Source organism: Apis cerana, linkage group LG15 (assembly GCF_029169275.1).
Source record: "Apis cerana isolate GH-2021 linkage group LG15, AcerK_1.0, whole genome shotgun sequence".
In the NCBI taxonomy this organism is placed as follows: Eukaryota; Metazoa; Arthropoda; class Insecta; order Hymenoptera; family Apidae; genus Apis; species Apis cerana.
Window position 1 is genome coordinate 2,847,345 of NC_083866.1, and position 25,269 is coordinate 2,872,613.

The 25,269-nt window shown below is 21.3% G+C and overlaps 3 protein-coding genes across 9 annotated transcripts; 1 reads left to right on the plus strand and 2 right to left on the minus strand.

The window, feature by feature from the left end:
• Positions 1–22: 22 nt before the first annotated feature.
• LOC107993346 (ribonucleoside-diphosphate reductase subunit M2 B) lies at positions 23–3,418 on the minus strand. 6 transcript variants are annotated; one of them, XM_062085458.1, is made up of 7 exons: positions 3,119–3,418; positions 1,878–1,940; positions 1,610–1,795; positions 1,298–1,533; positions 1,000–1,228; positions 683–901; positions 23–613 (listed from the first exon to the last, which is right to left on the minus strand). In XM_062085458.1, the coding sequence occupies exons 1-7, from the start codon at positions 3,185–3,187 to the stop codon at positions 461–463; spliced, it is 1,155 nt and encodes a 384-aa protein (XP_061941442.1). In that variant the 5' UTR covers positions 3,188–3,418; the 3' UTR covers positions 23–460. The 6 variants fall into 6 exon arrangements, with proteins under 6 accessions (XP_061941442.1, XP_061941443.1, XP_061941444.1 ...); XM_062085459.1 differs by having other exon boundaries at positions 1,881–1,940; positions 3,119–3,338; XM_062085460.1 differs by lacking the exon at positions 3,119–3,418 and adding an exon at positions 2,399–2,557.
• A 721-nt stretch (positions 3,419–4,139) lies between these two features.
• LOC107993347 (DDB1- and CUL4-associated factor 7) lies at positions 4,140–7,200 on the plus strand. 2 transcript variants are annotated; one of them, XM_062085464.1, is made up of 4 exons: positions 4,140–4,365; positions 4,575–4,863; positions 5,000–5,552; positions 5,627–7,200. In XM_062085464.1, the coding sequence occupies exons 2-4, from the start codon at positions 4,611–4,613 to the stop codon at positions 5,859–5,861; spliced, it is 1,041 nt and encodes a 346-aa protein (XP_061941448.1). In that variant the 5' UTR covers positions 4,140–4,365; positions 4,575–4,610; the 3' UTR covers positions 5,862–7,200. The 2 variants fall into 2 exon arrangements, with proteins under 2 accessions (XP_061941448.1, XP_061941446.1); XM_062085462.1 differs by having other exon boundaries at positions 4,590–4,863.
• LOC107993348 (transmembrane protein 205) lies at positions 6,952–25,266 on the minus strand. The gene is made up of 4 exons (XM_062085465.1): positions 24,788–25,266; positions 8,790–8,980; positions 8,539–8,702; positions 6,952–8,384 (listed from the first exon to the last, which is right to left on the minus strand). The coding sequence occupies exons 1-4, from the start codon at positions 25,060–25,062 to the stop codon at positions 8,097–8,099; spliced, it is 918 nt and encodes a 305-aa protein (XP_061941449.1). The 5' UTR covers positions 25,063–25,266; the 3' UTR covers positions 6,952–8,096.
• Between the last annotated feature and the right edge of the window lie 3 nt (positions 25,267–25,269).

Genomic DNA, 25,269 nt, shown 5'->3' on the forward strand with positions numbered 1-25,269 from the left:
ACAAATTTCATTCAATCGTTGATTTGTAATTAATTAACTTCTTATTAATACACATTAATACACATTTTAAAGTAAAATCGCATTTACATTTTAATAATATTCCTAATATTTTTATCTAATAAATATTAACACGCAAAATAATGTCATAATAAATGTACAGTTTTATAACTTAATAAGTATAATAAACAAATAAGTCCAATTATCTCTACATACATATTATTGTCAAAATATAAAAATTTGAGAAAAATAAATTTTACAATTATCAATCTTCGTCTTTATAATGTACACTTGAATTCTAATAAATGTTGAAAAGAGAAACAAAACAATAATAAAAAATATTGTCTCGAAAAAATATAAATAAAATGATCTTATTTTGTATATAAATAACAAAAGATTTAAAATTATGTAATTCTTCATTTCAAGAAAAAAAAATAGTTTACCATTATTTTTGTCTTATAAATTAAAATTCAGCATTAACAGTAAAATTGCTTTCAATTCTATCTTGCATTACTCCCCATTTTTGATATTCTCCCACTTTTTTTTCAAAGAAGTTTGTTTTACCTTCTAAAGAAATATGTTCCATGAAATCAAACGGATTTTCAGACATGTATATCTGAAATTGAAAATATTTTGAGTTAATAATCATAAATATATTATTATTAATTATAATATTCTTACAAACCTTTTTACAACCTAATTCTACAAGTAATCTATCTGCAACAAATTCGATATATTGACACATAAGTTTACAGTTCATGCCTATCATTTCAACAGGTAATGCATCTGTTAAAAATTCTTGTTCAATTTTGACAGCATCCTTAATAATTGATGTGACTCGTTCACAAGATGGTTTTTGTACAATGTGTTTGAACATTAAACATGCAAAATCACAATGTAATCCCTAAAAAGAAATAATTTTAATTGAAACATTTAATATATTTTTCATTTTATAAATATATAAATTAGTTTCTTTATTAAATTTTTACTATATGCACTGACCTCATCTCTAGAAATAAGCTCATTGCTGAATGTAAGTCCTGGCATAAGACCTCTCTTTTTTAACCAGAAAATAGCGGCGAAACTACCACTAAAGAAAATACCTTCTACTGCAGCAAAAGCAACTACACGTTCAGGAAAAGTAGCACTTTCATGGTTTATCCAATTTAACGCCCAATGAGCTTTTTTTGCAACACATGGCAAATTTTCGATAGCGTTAAATAAGAAGTCTCTATAGATAAAAATAAAATATCAAATATAATAAACAAAAATTTAATAATTTAAAAAATATTTTATTTACCTTTCTTTTGCATCTGCAATATATGTATCAATTAACAAAGAATACATTTCTGAATGAACATTTTCCATGGCAACTTGAAAACCATAAAAACAACGTGCCTCTGTTATTTGTACTTCTTGACTAAATCGTTCAACAAGATTCTCATTGACGATTCCATCAGAAGCTGCAAAAAATGCTAAGACATGAGATATAAAATGTTTTTCACTGTCAGTTAAATTATTCCAATCAAATACATCCTATAAAATTAAAATTATATAATTATTAATAACTTATATATATTTTTTATATATAATTAGTTAAAAAAAATTATACTTTAGAAAGATCCACTTCTTCCACTGTCCAAAAAGATGCTTCAGCTTTTTTATACATTTGCCAAATATCAGGCCATTGAATAGGAAAAACAACAAATCTACGTGGATTTTCTTTCAATAATGGCTCTAATTCTGGATTAAATTTATTTTCTTTCAAATACATATTTTGTATAGTTTTTGTATTTATCTGAAATACATAATTAATAAATATATTATTAAAATATTATAATAAATTAATATTATCATATAAAAACAAATCAATCATTTACCACATTTTTACTACTATTGCCTTGAGAAATAATTGGTAAAGTACATAATTTCTTTGGAGAAGTCTGAAAATAAAGATATTAATATAAATATAAAAAACTATTTCAGTAAATAAATAATTAAATATAATTAAAAAGAATTTTTACAAATAAGAATTGAAAATTATATCAATTTAATTTTTCACTCACAAAAGGTATAAAAAATGTTTCCAATAATATTTCAAATAATAGAGATATATAAAAAATCATAAAATTACAAATTTCATTATATTGCATAATTGCATGTAATAATATTTGTACAGTTAAATTATGAAAGAATAACTATGATAACCTTAAAACATATAAATATTATTTTTTATCCAAAAGTATAACAATTATGATAAATTACTATAAATAATTATTATAAAATAATAAATTTTCTACAGAATAGATTTTACTTATGCAATATATATATATATATATTCATATTTGTTATATATGTTAAAATTACTTATCAAAAAATTCTAATTTCTTATATTATATACCATAAAATTAATATTTAATTATTAACAATATTTGAAAAAATTTTTTTGCATTAATATTATCAAAAATTTATATTATTATTATTAATATTTATATATATAAAAAAATAATAAAGAATTATAACTTATCTTTGTTAACACAAAGAACATATAAAATTAATAAAAACAATATTTTTATATTATTTAATGTTATATTATGATGAATTCTTAAAAAATCTTTTATTTTATGTGTAATAAATATAAATTTTTAATTTATTACAAATCTAATATCATGATGAATCTTAATTTGATATTACGAGAAAAATTATTTACATTGAATTTTTTTTCAATATTTAAAAATTTAAAAAATATTAAATAATTTAAGTAAATATTTTATAAATAATTTTAAAATTTATTTATAATAAGAATGAAATAAAAGAAAAAATACTCAATTACAAAAATTCTTATTGATATTAAAAATTATTTAAGAGAATAATAATAATAATAATAATAATATATTAAGAAATATTAAAAATATAAAAGATATTTACTCAAAGCAAATAATTTATTTAAAATTAAGTGTGTATAGTGTTTGTATATATATATCTAACACATTATATATTTTGGATATATTTTTTTATAATTTTTAATAAAAGATATAAAGAAAATTAAGAAATCATCACAAAATCAGAAAATTTTTTAAATAAATTAATATTGATTGAATAAAAATATTAATGAACTTACCTTATCTTTTAAAGAAACGTTCTCCAAATGTTTACGAATATTTTCTTTAGTGGAAATTTGAAGTGGCATTATAATATTCAATAATTATGATAGAAAAAGTACATAAAATAAAATAAAAATAAAATAAAGTAGTTACAATAAAGTATATCGAAACTTTACTGTAGTCTATGAAAAGCAGAGACTCAAATGCTAAAATGTAATACCAGACAGAAATATTCTTCATTGATACCATTTCCGTCTGTTTCGCGCCAAATTATAACTAACCAATTAATGTATTACTTTTTACCGCCAAAACCCATTTGCATCTATAATATCAAAACAAGCATAGATTTATTAATAATAATTTTTAAAAAATTTTTTTAAATAATTTTCTCAATGATAATAAATATAACAAATATAATATATTATCATTGATTTTTCCCGCTTATTTCTGAGATTGCAATTTTTGGAAAGAATCACTATTACAAACTTAAGACATGATTTTCATTGAACAAGCAACATAAAAATTCTATTACTTATTCGTTATCTAATTTAATGGACTAATTGATTGAATATTTCTAGATTCTTATTATCACTTTTTTAATTTTAAATATTATTTAATAATTAAATATAAATATAAAATAACTTTTATTTAATATGATTTTTTATTAAATTATTTTATAAAAAGTAATTGGAAAATATTTAAATGAATAATAAAATTAAATTTATATAGGAATAAAAATTTATTTGAATGAATATATATATATTGAAATTGAATATACAATTGAATTTAAATTAAAAATAAATTTCTAATTTTTAAGATATTATGTTCTTAATTATAATAAATAAAAAATTTACAATATATATATTAAAATTTTCGAAGATATATTTTAAAATAAATAATCATAAACATTATTGAGATTATATTGATATTATAAAATTTTGAATATTTATAAAACGTATTTTATTTGTTAGAATTAATTAAATATTATTGTTATAAAATATATATAATATATTATAAGAGATAAATGCTCATGCCAATAAAATGTCAAATTTATAAGAGCGCCATTTTATGTTATCATAAAAGATTTGATTAATTCTATATTTTTATGAAAAATTGTAATTTGAATAAATATTGACTTTTTTTTGATTAGCATTTTTATCATTAAATATTTTTCTTAATAATATGCTTAATTTGAAAAAATTATCGTAAGTTAGAAACAGATAACATCGAAAAACGATCACACTCTATACGCTTCAGATTTTAGGTTAGTATCGAAATCTAAACAATTATTTTGTTTACTTATATATTATGAAATTATAGTTAAATGTATATTAATATTATATTATTACTGTATCATACAATAAATTAAAAATATAATTAATTAGTTTATATTTTTATATATTTAATATAAATATAAAAATGATTATACATGTAAAAACAATTATATATATTTATCATATAATTTATATTTAGTATGAATTACTATAGGTGACAAAAATATAAAAAAAAATGGCGTTACATAGTGTACCGCCAAAAAGAAAAGAAATTTATAAATATGAAGCACCATGGCCATTATATAGTATTAATTGGTCTGTAAGACCTGATAAACGATTTCGTTTAGCTCTTGGGAGTTTTGTGGAAGAATATAATAATAAAGTACAAATAGTTTCACTTGATGAAGAAACTTCTGAATTTAGTGCCAAAAGTACATTTGATCATCCTTATCCAACTACAAAAATTATGTGGATACCAGATAGTAAAGGTATTATTTCTATTATATTATATATTATATATTATACATTATATATTATACATATAATATAATATAATATTATATATTATTATATATTATATATTATATATAAATATTATATATATTTTATTATAAATGTTTACAGGATTATTTCCAGATCTTCTAGCTACATCTGGAGATTATTTGAGAGTTTGGCGGGCAGCTGAACCAGAAACTCGTTTGGAATGTGTTCTAAATAATAATAAAAATTCAGATTTTTGTGCTCCTCTTACATCTTTTGATTGGAATGAAGTAGATCCAAATTTAATTGGTACTTCTAGTATAGATACAACATGTACTATTTGGGGATTAGAAACTGGTCAAGTTTTGGGTAGAGTCAATATGGTCACTGGCCATGTTAAAACTCAATTAATTGCTCATGATAAAGAGGTATATGATATAGCATTTAGCCGTGCTGGCGGTGGTCGTGATATGTTTGCATCCGTTGGTGCAGATGGTTCTGTGAGAATGTTTGATTTGCGGCATTTAGAACATTCAACAATAATCTATGAAGATCCTCAGCATACACCACTCTTGAGACTGGCATGGAATAAACAAGATCCTAATTATCTTGCAACAGTTGCAATGGATGCGTGTGAAGTAATTATTTTAGATGTCCGTGTTCCATGTACGCCAGTTGCGAGACTTAATAATCATAGGTATATAAAATATATATATTTGGATCTTAATTTTTTACATATTTTATAAATTTTTTATTTTGATATTCCTTCAGAGCAAGTGTTAATGGTATTGCCTGGGCTCCTCATTCATCTTGTCACATTTGTACAGCAGGAGATGATCATCAGGCATTAATTTGGGATATACAACAAATGCCAAGAGCTATAGAAGATCCAATTCTTGCTTATACTGCTGCAGAAGGAGAAGTGAATCAAATTCAGTGGGGTGCTACACAACCTGACTGGATTGCGATTTGTTATAATAAAGCAGCAGAAATTCTTAGAGTATAAAAACAAAAACATTTTTCATTAGATTTATGACATTTTATGTGTCAAATTTTTCTTTCAAATCATTTACTAAAATTCACTAAATCATGTATTGGACTTCAGTATTTGTACAGAATTTCATCTTTATTATAAGTTTTTTTATACTTATTTTGTACCTGTAAAATAGACATGTACAAATACTAGTTATTTTTGAAGATATTAAGATATTCAAAATTATATAGATAAAAATATCTGATGTAATTAATGATTATTTTTTATTTAAAAAATATGTATAAATTTTAAAACAACATGATTTCATATTCAAATTATTAGAGTAAATAAGGTGATAATAGAGTGAATTGATTTGAAAATATCCAGTATATGTACATGTTAACTTAACGATAATACGATATTTTATTTTTATGATTATTTTATGTATCTAAAAATTTTAGATTTATTTAAAAATTGTCATATGACTGACTAAATCATACAAAGGAATTCATTAAATAATTAGAAGTTAAATAATAGCGTAAAAATGAATATAAATAACGATAAATCACATGTATATTTATAATAATGTATATGATCGTAATCGATGTATCTTATTTTGTGATGATAAAATTAATCTATTTCTTCCAGAAGAAATATTAAATTAATTAATCAATTTAAACAATCCACATGAAATGCAACAAAATAAAATATATCTATTACGTTATATAATTGTATATATGTTTATACTTAGACTTGATTTTGTAGAAAAAAATATCATAATATAATAATAGATTTTCATACACTTTTACATTAGTAATATAGGTTGTTAAAAATCATATGCAAAAGTTATTATTATATTAAAATGCAATACACATTTGTATTTTAATAAAAAATTATCAAATTCTTTTATTAAATTCAAAAAAAGGTATAACAGTAGCATTCGTGATACTAGTATTAATAATAAAATATTTTATATGCAATTTTTGTAAAATTATGTTTTGTAAAAAGTAAATCTTTTTATATATTTATTATTTCAATAGTTTAAATTAATCACTAAGAACTGAGAATTATATCTTTTGTACTCAGAAAAACGTGATGGGATTTGTAATTAGTACAATTTAAGTTTTAGAAAAGAACGATTTATATTGGTACTCAAATATTTTATAATTTACAACTTAATGAGCGAGATGCATTATTTACAATAATGAAATGTGTATGCGAGAGTATAAAATATTAGCCAATTAATACATTCATTTTCCACAATAATCTTCTGTTGATTTTTCATGAAATATCAGATAACTTTATACAGATATAAGATTAGACTATTAAATTATAATACTATCACTACTTCAATAAATATCATTAACTCTGATACAGAGTAAGTTTTTCACTACCTATTTATTTAATATAGTTGATGATCTTGTGTTTTCTCCTTTTTCTCAATTAATTAATTAAGTGCATATATAACTATGTCAAATAAACTTTTTAAAATACTATTTCTATCAATAATTTATATTAAACTTTGGCAAGACTTATTTTATTGTTTTCTTCTCCAAGAATACTTCTTTAAATTTCGTATATATTCGCTTAAAAAATAAAGACTAATCATACATTTTTCTCTCTTTCTAAATTGGGTATTTTATTTACTAATCCTATGATTCATTCATTCTTTAAACAACCAAGTGATTCTCTTACATTTTAATCGGAGGCACACACACGATCCACAAACACGCACAGTACATTTTTCAGAGAAGAAAGGAACAAACAAAAAATTAATCGATGTCAAAAAACTAATTATCTTGCAATTAAATATAAAATATAAAAATCTTATGTTTACCGCCATTTGTATATCGGTACATTTTTATTATAATTAATGCATCGCGTTAATAATAAATTAATGAGTCATGTTTTTTAGAAATTTTACAAATGCTTTCATAAATTACACTGAACACTCGTTCTACAGGTATAGATCAAGTTCAGCTTTTTTATTCTCCATGAATAAAATATGGAGAAACGTATTTTAGAATATTCAATTCATTGTTGATGGGCAAATAATTAGCCTCATGGCTCTTATTTCTTTTAGAGAATCTTTTTAGAAATTCATTTATCTTCATTAAATATCTTCTGTACTTTAGCAGTAAATATTAATAATGAAATCAATTAGCGTTTTTTGCTAATATAGTTACATAATATAATATAGTTACTCTGTAATTAGAGGATTCTTAATACAGATATATTCAATAAAATTTATATTTAATGAAAAGTTTTTTAAAGTACGCATAATTTATTAGCTATATAATGGAGGTGTAGCACTGTACATCCCATAGTCAGCATATTTCCCATTGCTATATAAACATGAATGCGTCTAAAAGCTTGATGAATTTTTAAATAGTGAGGGCAGTGTTTCAGAGGGCCAGGATTATGAACACCAATTTCATTACCGATACCAGCAGCACGTTCCAAAGTGTTTTTTTGAACTATTAATCGTAGAAGAGGTGGAGTCAAATAAAGTCGTATCAATAACTCTAAAAAGAAAGCACTAGACATACCACCAACCTGAAAATATATGCATATATTTATTAATTATTAAGAATCATTTCATAAAAATAATAAAAAGATAAAATGAAATATGTTAGAATGAAATATTAAAATTGTATTGCTTAAATTTTATAGAATTAATTTTCAAATTTTAATTGATTAATTTACCAACCTGAATGGCAATTTCAGTATTCCAAGTATGTATAGGATGATGTTTAACAAAAATAAGAAGTGTGATTAAACTGAGACACGCATTGATAGTGAAATATCTAGGGAACAAGATACGCTGCACTTCTCCAAACGTGTGTCTTGGTAATGCGAAATACAAGGAAAGACCTGCATATTTAAAAGGCAATTTTTTTTAAGTTTCAATGATTGAAATTTAAAATTTTTTTAGTTTTTGTTTCTGTTTTATTTAATTACCTGATATAAAAGTCATCCAAATTTGAGCACCAAGATGCATCACGAAGGAAGCTAAATAAATGAAGGATGTTGCTCTTGATTGAGGATAACCAACATGCATTCTGTCTCTAGTTGGTACAAGAGCTGATGTGACACATAGGACTGCTGCGATCATAATTATGTGAGCCGGTTGTGTTGTATAAAATAAGATTCTATAAGAAAAGAACTTTTATATTAATAATAGCATTAAAAAGTATTATTATAATTTTTAATTTTTTGGTGTGATTTTTATTATAATATTTATAATATAAAAATAAAATATTAAAATTATATTTATTTTAATATTAAAATTATAGAAAAAAATATAGAAAAAATATATAGAAAAAAATCTTGATTAAAGGAATTATTAAAAAAATTAATAATATATAATTTACTTGGAAATATATATTATATTTACTTGGAAATTTTCAACAATCTATATAGATCAATTACTTTTTTCAATTTAATAAATATAATTATTTTCAAAAATATATTTAAAAATTTTTTTATTGTTATGTTAAGTATCATTTTTTTAAAATCATACAGAATATAAAAAAGTAATATTTTGATTATTATTGAATAAAAAAAATTATTTGAATTATTTTTTAAAAATTATTTCAATAATTATTTCATTTTATAATATAAATGTTTATATTCCAATTTTTATATATATATATATAAAATATATATTATAATATTATAATGGAATATATATTATAAAAAATTATAATAAAAATTTTTTTAATAATATTGATTATAGTTTCATGATAAACTATAATTTCTTTTAATACTTTGTTCAAGTGTTAAAAAGATTTGTACGACTTATTTGTGCTTCGTTTTGAAGAATGCACCATTTAACGAGTTAAAGACTTATAATTTCAGAATGTAAGACTGATCATTAATTATATTTATTGCTATCGTTCGTAGAAAGCCATCACATTAATTAAAAGAGCTTCGAATGCTTTTAATTAGAAACAACAACTCGTTTATAAGTTGACTACAAGAAACATTTATATTTAAAATTTTATCGCAAACTTTGTGCTAAAATATTTTAATTTTTAGATATTATAAATTTTCTATAGAAATTAATGTAACATAAAAAATGAAAAATATATATTATATTTAATACATTATACAAATATTAAATATAAAAATATTGAAAATAGTTAGAAATAAATTAAAATAAATAAAAGTTTATAATAATTGATAAGAATATAATAATTAAATTATTAAAAAATATTAATAATTTTTGTCTTATATAAGATTTTTGAAAATTATTCGCACGCACGCACGCACACACACACACACACACACACAAATAACAAGTAATTAGAATGTTAATATATAAATCTCTCTTTTTAAAAAAGATTATATTCATATACTATAAGATACTATAAGATATTATATTCATGAAAGACGATCAAAAACTTGTTTATTAATTTATTGATTTTCAAAAAATAAAAAAATAAAAATTCATGAATAATTTAAATGTAAAAATTTTTTCTTTAAAGAAAAATAATTGATTAATTAGATTTAATTCAAAATCAAAAGACGATATATAGCAACCTTATCATCGATACAATTTACACTATTCGTCACATTTTATTATTAAATCTGGTTTAAGTCAGACTTATGAAACTCGTGTAATCTCATCGTTTCAGGCGCCACATGATGCTAAAATAGTACGATGTCTCGCAACAATTTCAGCAAAGAAGAAATTCATTCATCGACTACTTCTAAATTAAATCATATTATTCTTTATTCAAGAAATAATGGAAATTAATGAAAGATATAAGGAAGAAATTAATAAATTAAAAAAAAAAATAAAAAAAATATTAAAAAATCAAAAGAAAAGAATTAAATAAATTTTACAATTAACGATTAAATATATAGAAAAATTTAAATGTTTAAATGGTTCTAAAAGATAATAAAAATATTTCTATTTTTATTTATTTTTTAGTACAAAAATTTAATTTTATATAATAAAATTTTTTTTATATATTTTTTTATATTGAAATATACTAAAAAAAGTAAATCAAAATATTAGATACAATATCAATATTATATTTTCGTTATTTAAATTTATTTTTTAAATTTATTATTTTTAATTTCTTAATTTTAAATATATCTTTATATATAATATATTTTTGTATTTTTTTCTTTTTTTTTAAATATAAATTGGAATGAAATAATAGATTGAATAAAATAGATTATGGAATAGCAACTTCAATCTTTCATTAACAGATTGTTTTCCTTTTAAACAGAAAAACACACATACCGTGAATGATGAATTTGCTAACTGTTCTTTTTCAAGATAATATTAGTGGATGTTGCAATATCTTACGAAATGAAAATCAAAAATATATGGATCAACGAATAATAAATGGTGTAATCATTTTCAAAAATACAATATTAAACGAAAATAAAAGTAAAAATAACAAAATAATAAACAGTAATATATGTATATTGTCGAAGGATAGAAACAGTGCCAGGAGCTCGAAAGCATTCGTTATATATATATATATATATATATATTTGCCATGTGCCTTCCATATCGATGTAATCAATTCGCACGTAGGCGATAGAAGCGGAAAGTATACCGTTATTCTTAATGTTTTTAGTAATGAAATTGCAGATTTACCTTTCCAATATCTCTCTGAAATGATACAAATAGTCAAAAATTTAATGCATTAAGATTTTTTGAATTCTTTTTTGAAGAAGGAATATTTGTCATTAAACAAAACAGTTAAAAACAATTTATTAATTTAAATATATCACAAAAAGTTTTATAAAATATTTCTAGAATAAATTCCTAATATAAATATATTTCTTATAAATTTCTGAGTAAATTTGAATTATAAATATGACATTGTAGAATAATTTTAATATTTATTAACGATAAATTCTAATTCTAATTTATAATTTGTTTATACTTTTTAATTCAAATATTTTCCATTAATATTTATTTTTTTTTAACTCTGTTTAATAAGAATTAATAGAAAATCTTGATCTTGAAATTTCTTCAACTTTCACTTTTCAGAGATAAAAATAATATGGTTATTAATGTTTATAATTTTTTATTGTGTGACAAATAATTATTAATTATTTTTAACCATACGTAATATTTCACCACCATTTTTTATATTTATTCAATAATTTTTTTATTACATTATAACAAATAAATTTTGTTACAAATGAAATATAAAATAAGTATTTATATTTTATATTATTTTTTGTATTATAGGATTTTAAAGGTCATCTCCTTATTCATTTGTTATTTTCGTATTATATGTAAATTAAATATAGATTAAAACAATATATTATTCTTTATAGAAAATTAAAAAAATTAAAAAAAAATATAGCAAATTATTTATAATACATTTATAAAACTTTATAATAAGTTATTAATTTGGAAGATATTTAATTATTATTAAACATTTTATAAATTAATAATTTTTTAATTTGTATTGGATAAATATTTTTTTTATAAAAATATCTGGATATATCGATTTATGCATTAAAAAATATATAATTTCATTTAAAAAAATAAATTTTCGCACATCACTTATATTTTCTATCTATGAAAAAAAAAATGGAAAAAAATAAAATCTGAAACTGAAACTGAAACTGAAACTTCATATGAAACTGTTCAATTTTTATTTATATTTATTTATATGATCAATATGTCCTAAATATCCCATATAATTTTATTATTTAGCTTGTTTTTAAAAATATTAAAAAATGTTTTAAGTAAAAGTTGCTTGGTTTGTAGAGGCATAATGTAATGTAATTTTTAGAAGACATATGAAGGTCATATGAAGATTAATTTTATTTTAATTATTTTATTATATTAATTATTAATTATATTAATTATTAATTTTATTTTTTAAATAAAATCATATATTTCATAATTTATGTAAATGAATCATATAAGTAAATACACATTATTTTGTATAATTAAATTATTTATAACAAAAAGTTATTAATTTAACAGTTATTTAATTATTTCTTAAAAAATCATTAATCACTTAAATATTCTATTCTATTTAAAAAAATAAATAATTGAGTTTCACAAATTTTTAATTTTATCTCACTCACTTAGATAAAAAAAACTAAGAATAGAATTTTTTTAAAACTATTGAACATTTATTTGAAACATTTCTAATATTATGAAAAATAAATACGAAATATTTCAGATATAACGTGAATACTCGATATATCGAATCCTGTAGAACTAAAAAAAATTGTTAAAAAATGGTATTATAAAAAAATAAAGAAATAAGTATGTAAAAAATAAGCATTTTTAAAATTAAGAAAACTGTCTTATTTCTAAAAGAAATTTCGTGTGTTACTTCCTACTGAATTATATTTTTCTAATATAAAATTTCAGTTTTGGAATTTTTGAAAAATTTTTATCAGATTTTATTACAGAATTAAAATTTTAATAGTAAAATTTTCTTCAAATTTTAAAAAGATTATTAAAAAGATATTATTATTATTAAATTATTATTAAAAAGATATAATCCTACAAGAAATATAGAAAATTTTTTTGGAATTTGATATACTTGTCTTATTATTTAGCTTGTTTTATATTTTTATATTGTTTTACATTTACATTTTAATTCTGCCATATTATTAGGAATCATTTTTTGATCATTTTTTTAATTTTAAGGGATTAAATATATTGAACATATAGAGTATTCATGTAATTTTATCTATGGAATATATTTAATTTATTATCCATATAATTTTATCTTTTATTCTATATGGAATATCTCATTTGTTTTTCATTATATTTCATTATATTAAAATATATTTCAGATAAAAGAATGGTTTTAATCAAGTTATATTTTGATTATATTTATTTTCGCTTATAGAAGAACGCATAAAGAATTTTAAAGAATTTCATTTTTTTATATAAAATCAAATATTTTTTATGAATCGATGAAGTTTGATATTCTTTATAAAAAAAATAGTTATATAAAAGTACTTATATAGTCATATAAATCAAAAAATTATTAGTACAGGAGATAATCAAATATAATCATATATAAATATAATTTTTATATGACTTTCAATATTAAATAATTATTAAAATAGTTAAATAATTATAAAGTTAAATAATTATACCATATTATACTTCTTTCGAAACTATTCTCAATTTTTTTTTGTTTTATGTTTTTTTAATATTTTCAAAAACAAGCGAGATATATAAAATAGATACATGATATATAGAAATACGTAATAAATCAGAGAATATAAAAAACATTTTTTTTTGAGATCAATATTTAAGAAAATTAATATAAAATTTTATAGAATATCATCATCATTTCATATCTATTTTATATTTTATCTGTAACAAAAAGTTACAAAAAAAATTCGAACGAAACGCAATGCTAAGATGTTAGAAAATATTAAAAAAAAGATCAAAGCGACAATATTTATAGAAAGTTTAATATAATATATAATAAGTAGTGTAGAGACATATGTGGTTTCCATGCATCTAAATGGATGTTTTATATTTTATTATATGTTATATCTGAGGTTTTTTTCTGTTGGTATACCTTACATCTTCTACTGTTCAGTGGTCGTGGTCATCATTAAAGATGTTGAGTTACTTGATCTTATTTATGAAATTTACAGTTTCTTAAACTGTTATTCTAGATTCTATATATTTAATATTAATACTCATCGATATTGGATATTGGAATAAAATTTAATTCAAACTAGATTATTAATGATATTCCTTATTTCTATATAATGTAATAAATAATGTAACAAAATATAAACTCAATAAAGAAAAATAAATTTATGTTGTTTTTGATGAATAATTGCATACTTCATTTGGAAATGAAAATATTACTGAATATGTTACTTTGAGTATTATATGAATTGTAAATAACGAAAGTAGGAACTTACTTTGACAATTTTATCGAATTTCTTTTTTTATTGTGAAAGTAATAGAAAAAGATATTGAGTTAATGGAATAAATTTTTTGTTATTAATACAATTTTATAATTATTCTGCATATAACACAATAAAACAATGAAACAATAATGATTTAATTAAAAAAATATCAGAAAGAAATAAGAGTTTTAAAATATTAAAGTGACAATACAGCAATAAATCTGCAGCGATAAGGCAAAGTAATTTGCAAGTTGCATCACTGTTCCCGTAAGCGTTCAATGAATTCGTTTCAAAGTTGCTAAATATATCTTATAGCGGCAGATGTCTGTTAAGAACTTGACATATACAATGTTCCAGAATTAGTAAATGTACATATATAATAAAATAGTAGAATTATTCTACATATAAACATATAAATAAATTAAATGATATTTTTTTTTATTTGAATCCTTATTTTGAGAAAATTGAACTTGAAAATTTGTAGTAAGTCTCATAAATAATATTATTTTAAAAATATAATTTCTATAAAAAAATAATATCTATTTTTATTTACTTTTAATTGATTTAATTTGTTTATAAAAATTGCATGTTATTTATTTCATTTTTCCGTAAAGTAATCTCTGATAATTTAATTTTATTCTAAAAGCTTGTAATAAATAATTTTTTGAAATTATAACTACAAATTAAAATTTTTTATTTATTATTTAATGATTTAATTTCTTTTTATAACAAGAGCAGAAAAACAGGAACAAAAATAAATCAAAAGTGTAGAATAATGTCCTTTCATTTATTACGTGATGAAGGACATTCTTGTACTTCTTATTTGTCTTATAAAAATTTATTTTGTATTATAAAAAAATTAGAAAAATAAAGTTGTAGACGTAAACTGTGAACTCTCACGCAAGGCTCTGTCTTGTAGCGGGTTTCATTGGAAACCCTTATTTGTTATATGTGTCCCCATTGTTTCTCAAAATTAGCGAGAAACTGTTCTTGAGGAAGGATTGAGGCAACATCGAGATGATTCATGCCGATATCTACCTTTGCAAATGTATTGGTCGTGCTTTTAGGACGGTTATCTTCTAAAAATTATTTTTGAGTTTCTTTTCTTTTTCTTATGTTGTCAATCATCCCTTAGCATCGTCTGAATGAAAAAAAAAATTTGGAAGCACGATTGGATTTCTTAAAAAAAAAGTTTTCAAAAAAATTTTTCTATTTCTAACTAAATTTTCTATTTATTCAGAGAAGATTTATCCATTTTAGATAAGAGATAGATAATATTTAGAGATAAGAGTCTGAGATAATGTAATAATTTCTCTAAAAATATAACAAAAATGCATTTGCAAAAATTAACAATTGTTTTCTTCCTTTTGATCATTTCGCATCATTTTATATTCAAGTAAAATAATTATTTTTATGTTTTATTATTTTATTTTATTAAAATAAAATTTGCAACTTGAGATTCTTTTTTTTTCTATCTCAAGTAGTTAAAATAGTATCATTTTATTCAGTAAAAAGGATATATTAAAAAATAGTGAAATAAAAAATAAAGAAAAAAAATAATAATACAAAATTGAAATTGAATATATTGAAGTATATACATGACATGTACTTATTTTCTTATTTCTATTGAATGAACATTTCTTATAGTGAATTTGAATGTTTCTTATGTATTTGATTAAGTGCATGTATACTACACGAATTTTCAAAATTAATTTTTTCAAAAATTCCTTTTTGAACAAAAAAATTCAATTTCTTGTTTTCGACTTATTTTGCATGCAAAATCATTTTCGATCCGGATTGCGTCCATTCCAAGATATATATTTCGTACTTTGAATTGTGGAACTCGTGCGGTTCGTTGAACAATACATACGTGTTTCACGATGTGAATGGAACACAAAGCGTGCCCAATTGATCATCATAGGAAACACGTTTACATCACGTTTCAAGCCTTTCAAATTACTCTTATGACGTTTGTGGTTTGCGTCATTTGTCTCGAAACTGGTTGATATAGAAATCACTTCCTATTTGCTCGACATTCTTTATGTCATATCTCGTAATTTTGAAATCATGTTTTTGTGATTTATTAATCGATCACGTAATTAAATGTTTTGTATGTCAATAACATTGAATTGTTTGTATTCCGAAATAATGGAAAATATTATTATTCACGAATTATCGTGTGTTTAAGTTTTTTTTATCAATATTCGCTAATTTTCTGCGCAGATTATTTTTTATTCTATACATTTTGATGTGAAAAAGGTGCTTGACCATCAAAGGAATGTCCGAAACGGGAAGCCATGTTCGTGACTTGAACATATATTTGATTTACAAAGAAATGGTTAAATAATCCAAAAATAATCTTCAAACATTACTTATTAATGAGTAATTGTAATAGGCATATTTTACAGTATTAAATTAGAAAATAAAATTCGATATCTTAATTATTAAAGAAGATTTTGCTACAATGAATATATTGCTGTAAAAGAAATGATTACAGATTTTGTTACGCATAGATTTATAAAAGTATGAAATATTGAAGAAATCTTATCCGACGTATGTGTTCATGAGGTCAAAGGGGTTAAGTGAGGTATGTTATCAGATTTTTTTTTAAATAAATTGTTTTTCTTTGGAAAAGAATTATATGTGTTATACGAAGCATAATGTGTTGAATAAATTACACGTAATATTTGTGCGTATGTATACATACGTAGATATTGGAAAGTCTTGTAATACTGTTGAAATTCCAAGAATCATATTATATAGCACTCGACTACTACCCGGTTCTAGAATCTCTTCTTTTATGGAAAATTTTTGCACGTTTCATACATATGTTTAAAATAACTGTTAATAAATTTATTTATCCATAACTTTCTATTACTCAGTTATGTTAATTAAAATTCTAATTTCTATTTCTTTTTTGAAAATAAAATGTTTTAATTATTATTAAAATAACTTTATTTTACAAAATTTTAAATTGAGGCCATTATATTCTTTGAAACTTCCTATTGAAAAAATTGTATTGATATTTAATCATAATTATTATCATAATTATTATTTTTAAAAATGTTTAAGTCAAGCTCAAAGTATTTATCTAAATATTTCCTTTCCTTAAAAAATTCCATCGGTATTTAATTAAGAGATTTTTAATATGAATATTAATTAAATTAATGAAATGTTTTCAAATATGAAGGGATAACAATGATAACGATTTATCAATAAAACTATGCAGACAGTACTGATAAGAACCGTCTGCGACAAGTTATCCCGCATGTTTCATGATTACATCAATCATTTAGGATCATTGCACGGTGCGCCAACATCAACTCTCTCTCACATCAATTATTTACAACTGGATTCGAGGTCGAGCAAAGGCGTTTTTATTTTACCCCATAATCTCTTTCTCTCTCTTTCTCTTTCTATACATATATAAATAGTTTATTTCCTTGTTTCGATGTTACTTTCAATGAACGTGAACTTTTCCTTTCAGAAATGTATCAAACATTATTGAAATAAAAAAGGACAAAGAGAAACAAGCAGGTCAATCTGAATGAGCTATATATTTATATTATCTGAACTATTTGATTTTTTTGCAATATTAGATTAAAGATGAAAGAAATTGAAATTGACATTCGATATATGACAAATTAGAATCAATTTAACAATGATTTGATTGATATTTGATTAAGTTTTTCTAACTAATCAATTAAGATTATCTTCTATTATCCTATATTATAACTCCTAATTAATCTTATTAATTTTATACAGGATGTTAATATATTCATGGAATATTTTTATTGGAAGATCAATTTTATAGATCAAAATAAAATATAAAAGTTGATGTACAAAAATTTCATTTGAGAGTTATTTATTAAATTATAAACAGTTTAATTTGCGTTAAATAAAATGTCTGTTTTCATTTTTCTTTATTTAACGCAAACTTAAATTGTTTATAAACTTAATAAATATATCTTAATCGAAATTTTTGTATACCAATTTTTGTTTCAATTTCTAAAATCGATTTTTCAGAAATACATTAACATCTTGTATAAAGTATAATGAAAGCTCAACACTGTTCTGATATTCGAATAAGTATCTATAATATCTAACCAGTTAATTGAGCTTTTTTAACTGTGATATAACTATGTTCAATTATTTCTTCCTTTTTCAGGTGAGAGAGGAAGGGACTATCCAGTTGCGAAAGGGAACTGAATCGACGTAATTCGATGCGTGAACAGCAAACGTTTCAGCCAACGAGCTGTCCGCTCGTATTCTAAAGCAGAAGACTGCAGGTATAGAATACGGCTGGCATTATGAGCTAGTTATCAAGAGGCAAGCGGGAAACGTGCGAGATGGCACGCAACCCATCGCTCGGATTGCACGCGCGCGCTAACTTGCATACATGCACCGGCTTTGCAATTTCACCTTCCTGATTTAAACGTTGATCAAACAATACCCCCTTACTCTGTACGCCTATATTGAAATCGACAACGGCGCCCGCCCGCTCTCTAACTGAGTAAGTAAGTACTTCAATTTCATGGGACAAGTGGGAGTTATGTTATCGAACTAAACATTCCGTAAGCATTTGGAAATCCAAATAGTTAACAAACAATCAGATATTCTAAGATTTTGAATTCATTATTATGACATTTTTGTGTTCTCGAAAATTTCGAGAGTTCCAAGTACTTAAGTATTTAACATTTATTAAATTTCAAGCATTCGAGAACTTTATTAAATTTCTAACATTTTCTTGAATTCTGAAAAAATATCTAATAATTGGATATTCTGAAAATTTTTAGAATTTAAAAGAATATCGAATATTTGGAGACTCTAAACATTTTTAGAATGCTTAAAAATTCTGAAAAATCCAATCCAAGTTGGAAACTCTAAAAAATTATACAACTTAAGAATTTTAAAAAGTATTTAAAATTTTGATACTCTACAATTTTTTAAAACTCAAAAATCAAATGATTTAAAAAATTTAAAACTTTGAAAAACATCAGAATTTAAAATTTCAATATTTGAACTTCCTAAAATTTTGAAAATTTAAAAATTCAAAGATATATCGAATATTTGCGAAGTATAAAGTTTTGAAATATTTGAAAATTCTAAAAAAAATTGAATATACGGGACTTTAAATTCCATCATTTTAAAATTTCTAGTATTCGAAAAATTCGAAATTTTATTATGCTTCGAAAAGAATTCGAATAATTTACTGTTTCTATTAAAAATCTTTAAAAATTCAAATTTTCTAAGTATTTAAATTTGCCAAATTATTTAAAAAATTTTTTCTACACGTATAAAATATCTAACTAGTCATTTGATTTCACTTAACTTTGTTTTCTTCAAATGTGTGTTTAACACATTATCTGCAAGAATTTCTCTTTTTTCCCTGCAAATATAGCATTTTATCTTATAGGTCAAAATCAAAGCATATATTTAAACCTTAATGTAAACCGATAAGATTAAATTGTCTCTAAATAGACATACAATTCTATTTTTTATATAACTTTTTTTTAACAAATGGAAAAAAAGAAAGATGCTATTATGCTTCATGGGATTTAATATACAAACATAATAACCCCATTTTATTCCCCAAATAGAGTATCATATTGTAGTTGATAAATATTGACAAAGTTCAAAGCCATGATATTTATACTATATTAATTTATTTTATCGATTCTAGTTTAAATACAAAAATTTGGAACTTGTATTTGCATAGGCATATGATGTTATTGGTAAACGATTTTGTATTTTTGATTGATTGATAAATACACGACTGTTGTTATTGCAATGTGTTTACTTTCATCTCTTCTTCTAAATTTCATGATGTGTCTCTTGACCAAGCGCCAGACTCAGCGTTTGAAGCCAGATGCGCCTTGGGGATTACCGCCATTAAAATTCTTGGACAACTACCTGCTTTTTCTTTTGAAACTGCAATCCGTCCGTCAAAAAAAATTTTAGGGACTTGAGAGTTTCATGAATAATTCCGGTCACTTTGGAATTTTCTACCTTCATAGTAGTAAATACTTTTTCGTAAATCAGTGTCGTCTGTGATCAAGTAATAAATTAAAATATATCGACAAAGTGCATTATGAATGATGCATAACTTTATTTTTTTTTTCTACTTTTATTATATAGCTTTTTATTGAATTATTTCTTCGAATAATAAAGATTTATATCGATATTTAGAAAATATAGCAATAGATTTTTTTATTCATCACATATAACCTAACCTATAAAAAAAATATATAACCTAAAAAAAAAAAAAACAAAACTAATCTATATTCTTTTGTATGGAACATTATAAAAAATAATTATGATTCTTTTATTGCTAATACTTATATATTTAAAAATATTATTGAAAGTACATTACGAATAAAAAAACATTGTGCAATTAATATTTTAGATATACTTAGATAGACTTATCAACAACTCAAAAATGTTTTAAATGATCCACAAAGCAAATGTAAAAAGATAGGAAATTTTATGAATTAAAATTTATAGAAAATTTTTCGACAAATGTAGATTTTACTATTATAGATTATAATGTAATATAATATCTTCAACTGTTAAGAACAATAGTTTTATATTATTATAATTAAAAATAATAAATGTAATTAGATAACTTAAATATTTTTTTTAAGTTTTATATAAATAATCTACACATATAGATTTGGTTACTATCTATTTTCACCTCATCTAGAAATCATTAATCTTTATCACCATTCATAATCAATTGATACATTGTCATTCAATTTTTTCGCGAAAGATAAAAAGAATTGCCACATAATAAGAGAAAAAAAAAATTAAGAAGCAAAAACATTGAATAAATCCTTGGATTAATTTTCCAGTTTTTCGAATGATGCAGAAAAAGTAATGCTATTTTTCATGTGACAATTGCATTTTTTTGTCTCTTGAAAACGGTATTTTTGATTTTGAAAACTAGCCAAAATATTGAAATATTTCATATATTTAAAGATTCTAAAAATAATTTTGGCAAAATTCATTGGATTAAAATGGAATTATACGAACTTGCAAATTATAATAATTAGTTATTTAATAATTGTGATAGAATGTTGTATATATTATATGATATTATCCTATTAAATTTACATTTCTTCATGTAATCATTATGATCCATATTATGCATATTTCGCGCGTGCAACGAATGTATGTTTACGTCATTTTTTTTTATTTTTACGCATGCGCGAAATATTATATTCCATACAGAATTGGCGCGTACATGTTAAATTCACTGTTAGAAACATAATTATTATCTATTATTGCTAATTTTAATCGAAAGTGAATGCACTTTAAACAGAAACAATAAATTTAAAACAATAATATGTATATTTATAACGACATAAGTATGCATATTTATATGAACAATTAAATATGTAACCAATTGCACGAGTTTAGGAGAAGTGCCAACGATAATAAAATTGAAGGAACATCTTTTGTATTTAGATTTATCATTGACATATTCCAAAGCAAGCATTCGTGTTAAATATTTTTATATTTTAAAAAATTTTAAACGTCAATGATATACATGCAATCATAGAATAAATAGATATAAATTAAAATAATACATATGTATATAATAAAATGATAATTCAGATTAATTTTACCGCGAAAAAATTAAATAATAAATTAAAAGTTAAATATTCAAAGTAAATATTTTTAATTAAAATTGTTACATAATTATCACATAATATATTGAAAATTGTATTAATTTCCACTTATTTTATGATAATTAACATTTAATTAATATTTAATAATTAAAATATCTAATAAAATTATGAATAACCATAATCATAAATATAATTGTAATTTATTTTTATAATATATAATATATATATGTAATATAATATAAAATATATATTATATATTATTGTATGTACACAATATAATTTTTAATATTATAAAATTTCATATTTAAAAGATTATGAGATTATATATGTATAATAAATGATAAGATTATATATAATAAAGATATCTAAAAGTAATTTTCTATAATTTTAATATTAAGAAATTGAAAGAAAAAAATGCAATTAAATATTTTTCACAAAAATTATGTTAAATAGCAAAACGAATTATTTTAGTATTATTGAAAATAAATAGAATATTTATTATCAAATATAATTATTCTCATAATTTTTCTTTGTATTTATCTACTGAATATATTAATAATACAATATAAAAAAACTTTTATTATTAAGAATTTATTATTAAGAAAGAATTACAATATTCAATTTCACAAAAATATATCAAATTTTCACATAAAAAAATAATTCTTTTTTTATAGTTTTCGATTTAACTTTAAAATTATGATATATATATATATATATATATATGAATTATAATTTCTATACTTTAAATATAGAAATATAAATAAATTAAATATAGAAATATTTTTTTCATTATTAAATTGTAAAGAATTAATATTTCTTTTATTTTTTATTTTTTTTTTATTAGAAATTTATCATCTGTAGGTAAATAGAATATGCATATATTTGTTACATATTAAATTAAATTTGTTCTTATTATAGTATTTACATATAAATAAGTATTATTAATATATTTGAATGAATTTGAATTGAAGTCACGTAGCATTTTAAATTCTATTTTACAGAATTTTTTTTTTCATTGTTACAATGATAGTATCAATCGAGCTTTGAATTATTCAACGGAATTATGTTACAATGTCTTTCTCCCCTTTGTCCTTTCTCTATTTTCAAGGACTCTAAGAAATATACTAAGCTATTGCAATATATTTTTTAAATAAATATAATATATCAAATAATTTTAACTTTTAATTATTTAGAAAATTATTAATTAAAATTATTCAATGAAAAGAATTTAACATGTAAAAATAAAATTACAGATATATTTTTAATATTCTTAAAAATATGAATATTAAAATTTAAGAAAACAAAAAAAAAATTATTATTTAATCTTTTGTCATTATCGTATCTATAATCTTTTCTTATTCAAATTTAAACTTTTTATTTTCCTTATTATATTTTGCGTGATATATATGATATTAAATATTTTAAAAATTAAAAAAGAAAAATATAAATTTGTAATGATCACGTGACGTAAATTAATTCTATGAAAAATGAATATAAAATATTTATATTTATATTATGAATATAACATATTTTACAATCTTAAATCATTACAGTGAAATGGCGCTATAATTTTGATCAATATCAAAGAAGTAAATAAAGAATATATTTTGATTTATCTAATGCGATAACGATTATAATTATCTGTATTTCAAAAATGAAGGTTTAACTTTCTAATCGTTGACATACTATAATTCATTAGTAATTATAATTACTCGAAGCCTTTATGATTGATAATATATATAATATTATTATAGATAAAAAAAGAAAAATTTATTTCGTTATATATAAAATAATTATCATTTATCAGTTATTTATGTAATTTTAATTATTATGTGTCAAATTAATATTAAATAAAATTTTGATTTACGTTTCATGTTTCAACAAAGTGTCATGGTAATTTATTAAATTATATTTTAATAAGTTATAACATTATTTTCTTATATTATTTAATTTTATGAAAATAAAAATATTGTATTAATTAAAATGAAATGAAATTTAAAATTTATTAAATAAAAATATCATTTAATATATCGTCTAAAATAAATATTACATTGCTAATAACTTAAATATGAAAACTACTAAAACATAAAATATATCTTGAGAAAAAAAAGATAAAATTCCATTACAATAATATTAAATAATTTAATTATAAACATAATAAATAATACTAACTTTCATTTAAAAAAATATATTTACATAAATTTCATTGAAATAAAATTTTATGTTACATATTTTATTCCAATTTGAATTACATTTTTATGTTAAATAATTAATATAAATACTTTTTATTGCCATGTAAATCACAGATAAAAAAATAAAATAAATTGGAAAAAACATTCATATGTTTTTATAGTCACAATTTTGTTTAATCTATCAAATATTTACTATTATTGATATTATTGATATATTTAAAAAGATAATTAAATAAAAAAAGTAACTTACTTGAAAATTTTAGTCTGTTGTATTGCTTCATAGTACTTCGACAAAGCTTTCAAAAGTGAACTATAGTTTATGGTGCTGGCCCTCAAGATGTCATCAGCTAATTCTGGTATGAAAACCGTCTGATTTTTTCGTTGTTTAATGATCTCCAATTCTTTAGTGACTAAATCATCATGTAACTTTATATATTTCTCTTTTGTTTTTTGGAGCTTGTTCTGATTATTATATACTACAACCGGCTCGCTACTTTCGGTACCGATCAACGTACGTACACACATGGTTCTTCGTTTAGTAACCGTCTGTTGAAATCGAGCGTGATAAAAAGAAAATATATTATGTTTCAAAATATGCCGAATTGTTTATACCAATTATGCACAAGAATGTTATTAAATTTTATATAATGTTTCAGAAGCAATTTGGAAATCGCGACACGTATCGACGCGAACACAAACTTATACTATCGCACAGTGCGCCGCTCCGTGGAA

What these genes read in the sequence shown, in the direction of transcription:
- LOC107993346 (XM_017049733.3), bottom strand. Translation starts at nt 2,150, where the DNA reads ATGCAATATAATGAAATTTGTAATTTTATGATTTTTTATATATCTCTA. An exon ending in GCAATAGTAGTAAAAATGTG is followed by an intron (nt 1,796 to 1,877) that starts GTAAATGATTGA and finishes TATGTATTTCAG; the next exon opens with ATAAATACAAAAACTATACA. An exon ending in TAGAATTAGGTTGTAAAAAG is followed by an intron (nt 614 to 682) that starts GTTTGTAAGAAT and finishes TTTCAATTTCAG; the next exon opens with ATATACATGTCTGAAAATCC.
- LOC107993347 (XM_062085464.1), top strand. Translation starts at nt 4,611, where the DNA reads ATGGCGTTACATAGTGTACCGCCAAAAAGAAAAGAAATTTATAAATAT. An exon ending in GTGGATACCAGATAGTAAAG is followed by an intron (nt 4,864 to 4,999) that starts GTATTATTTCTA and finishes AAATGTTTACAG; the next exon opens with GATTATTTCCAGATCTTCTA. An exon ending in GCGAGACTTAATAATCATAG is followed by an intron (nt 5,553 to 5,626) that starts GTATATAAAATA and finishes ATATTCCTTCAG; the next exon opens with AGCAAGTGTTAATGGTATTG.
- LOC107993348 (XM_062085465.1), bottom strand. Translation starts at nt 25,062, where the DNA reads ATGTGTGTACGTACGTTGATCGGTACCGAAAGTAGCGAGCCGGTTGTA. An exon ending in TTGGATGACTTTTATATCAG is followed by an intron (nt 8,703 to 8,789) that starts GTAATTAAATAA and finishes TTAAATATGCAG; the next exon opens with GTCTTTCCTTGTATTTCGCA. An exon ending in ATACTGAAATTGCCATTCAG is followed by an intron (nt 8,385 to 8,538) that starts GTTGGTAAATTA and finishes ATATATTTTCAG; the next exon opens with GTTGGTGGTATGTCTAGTGC.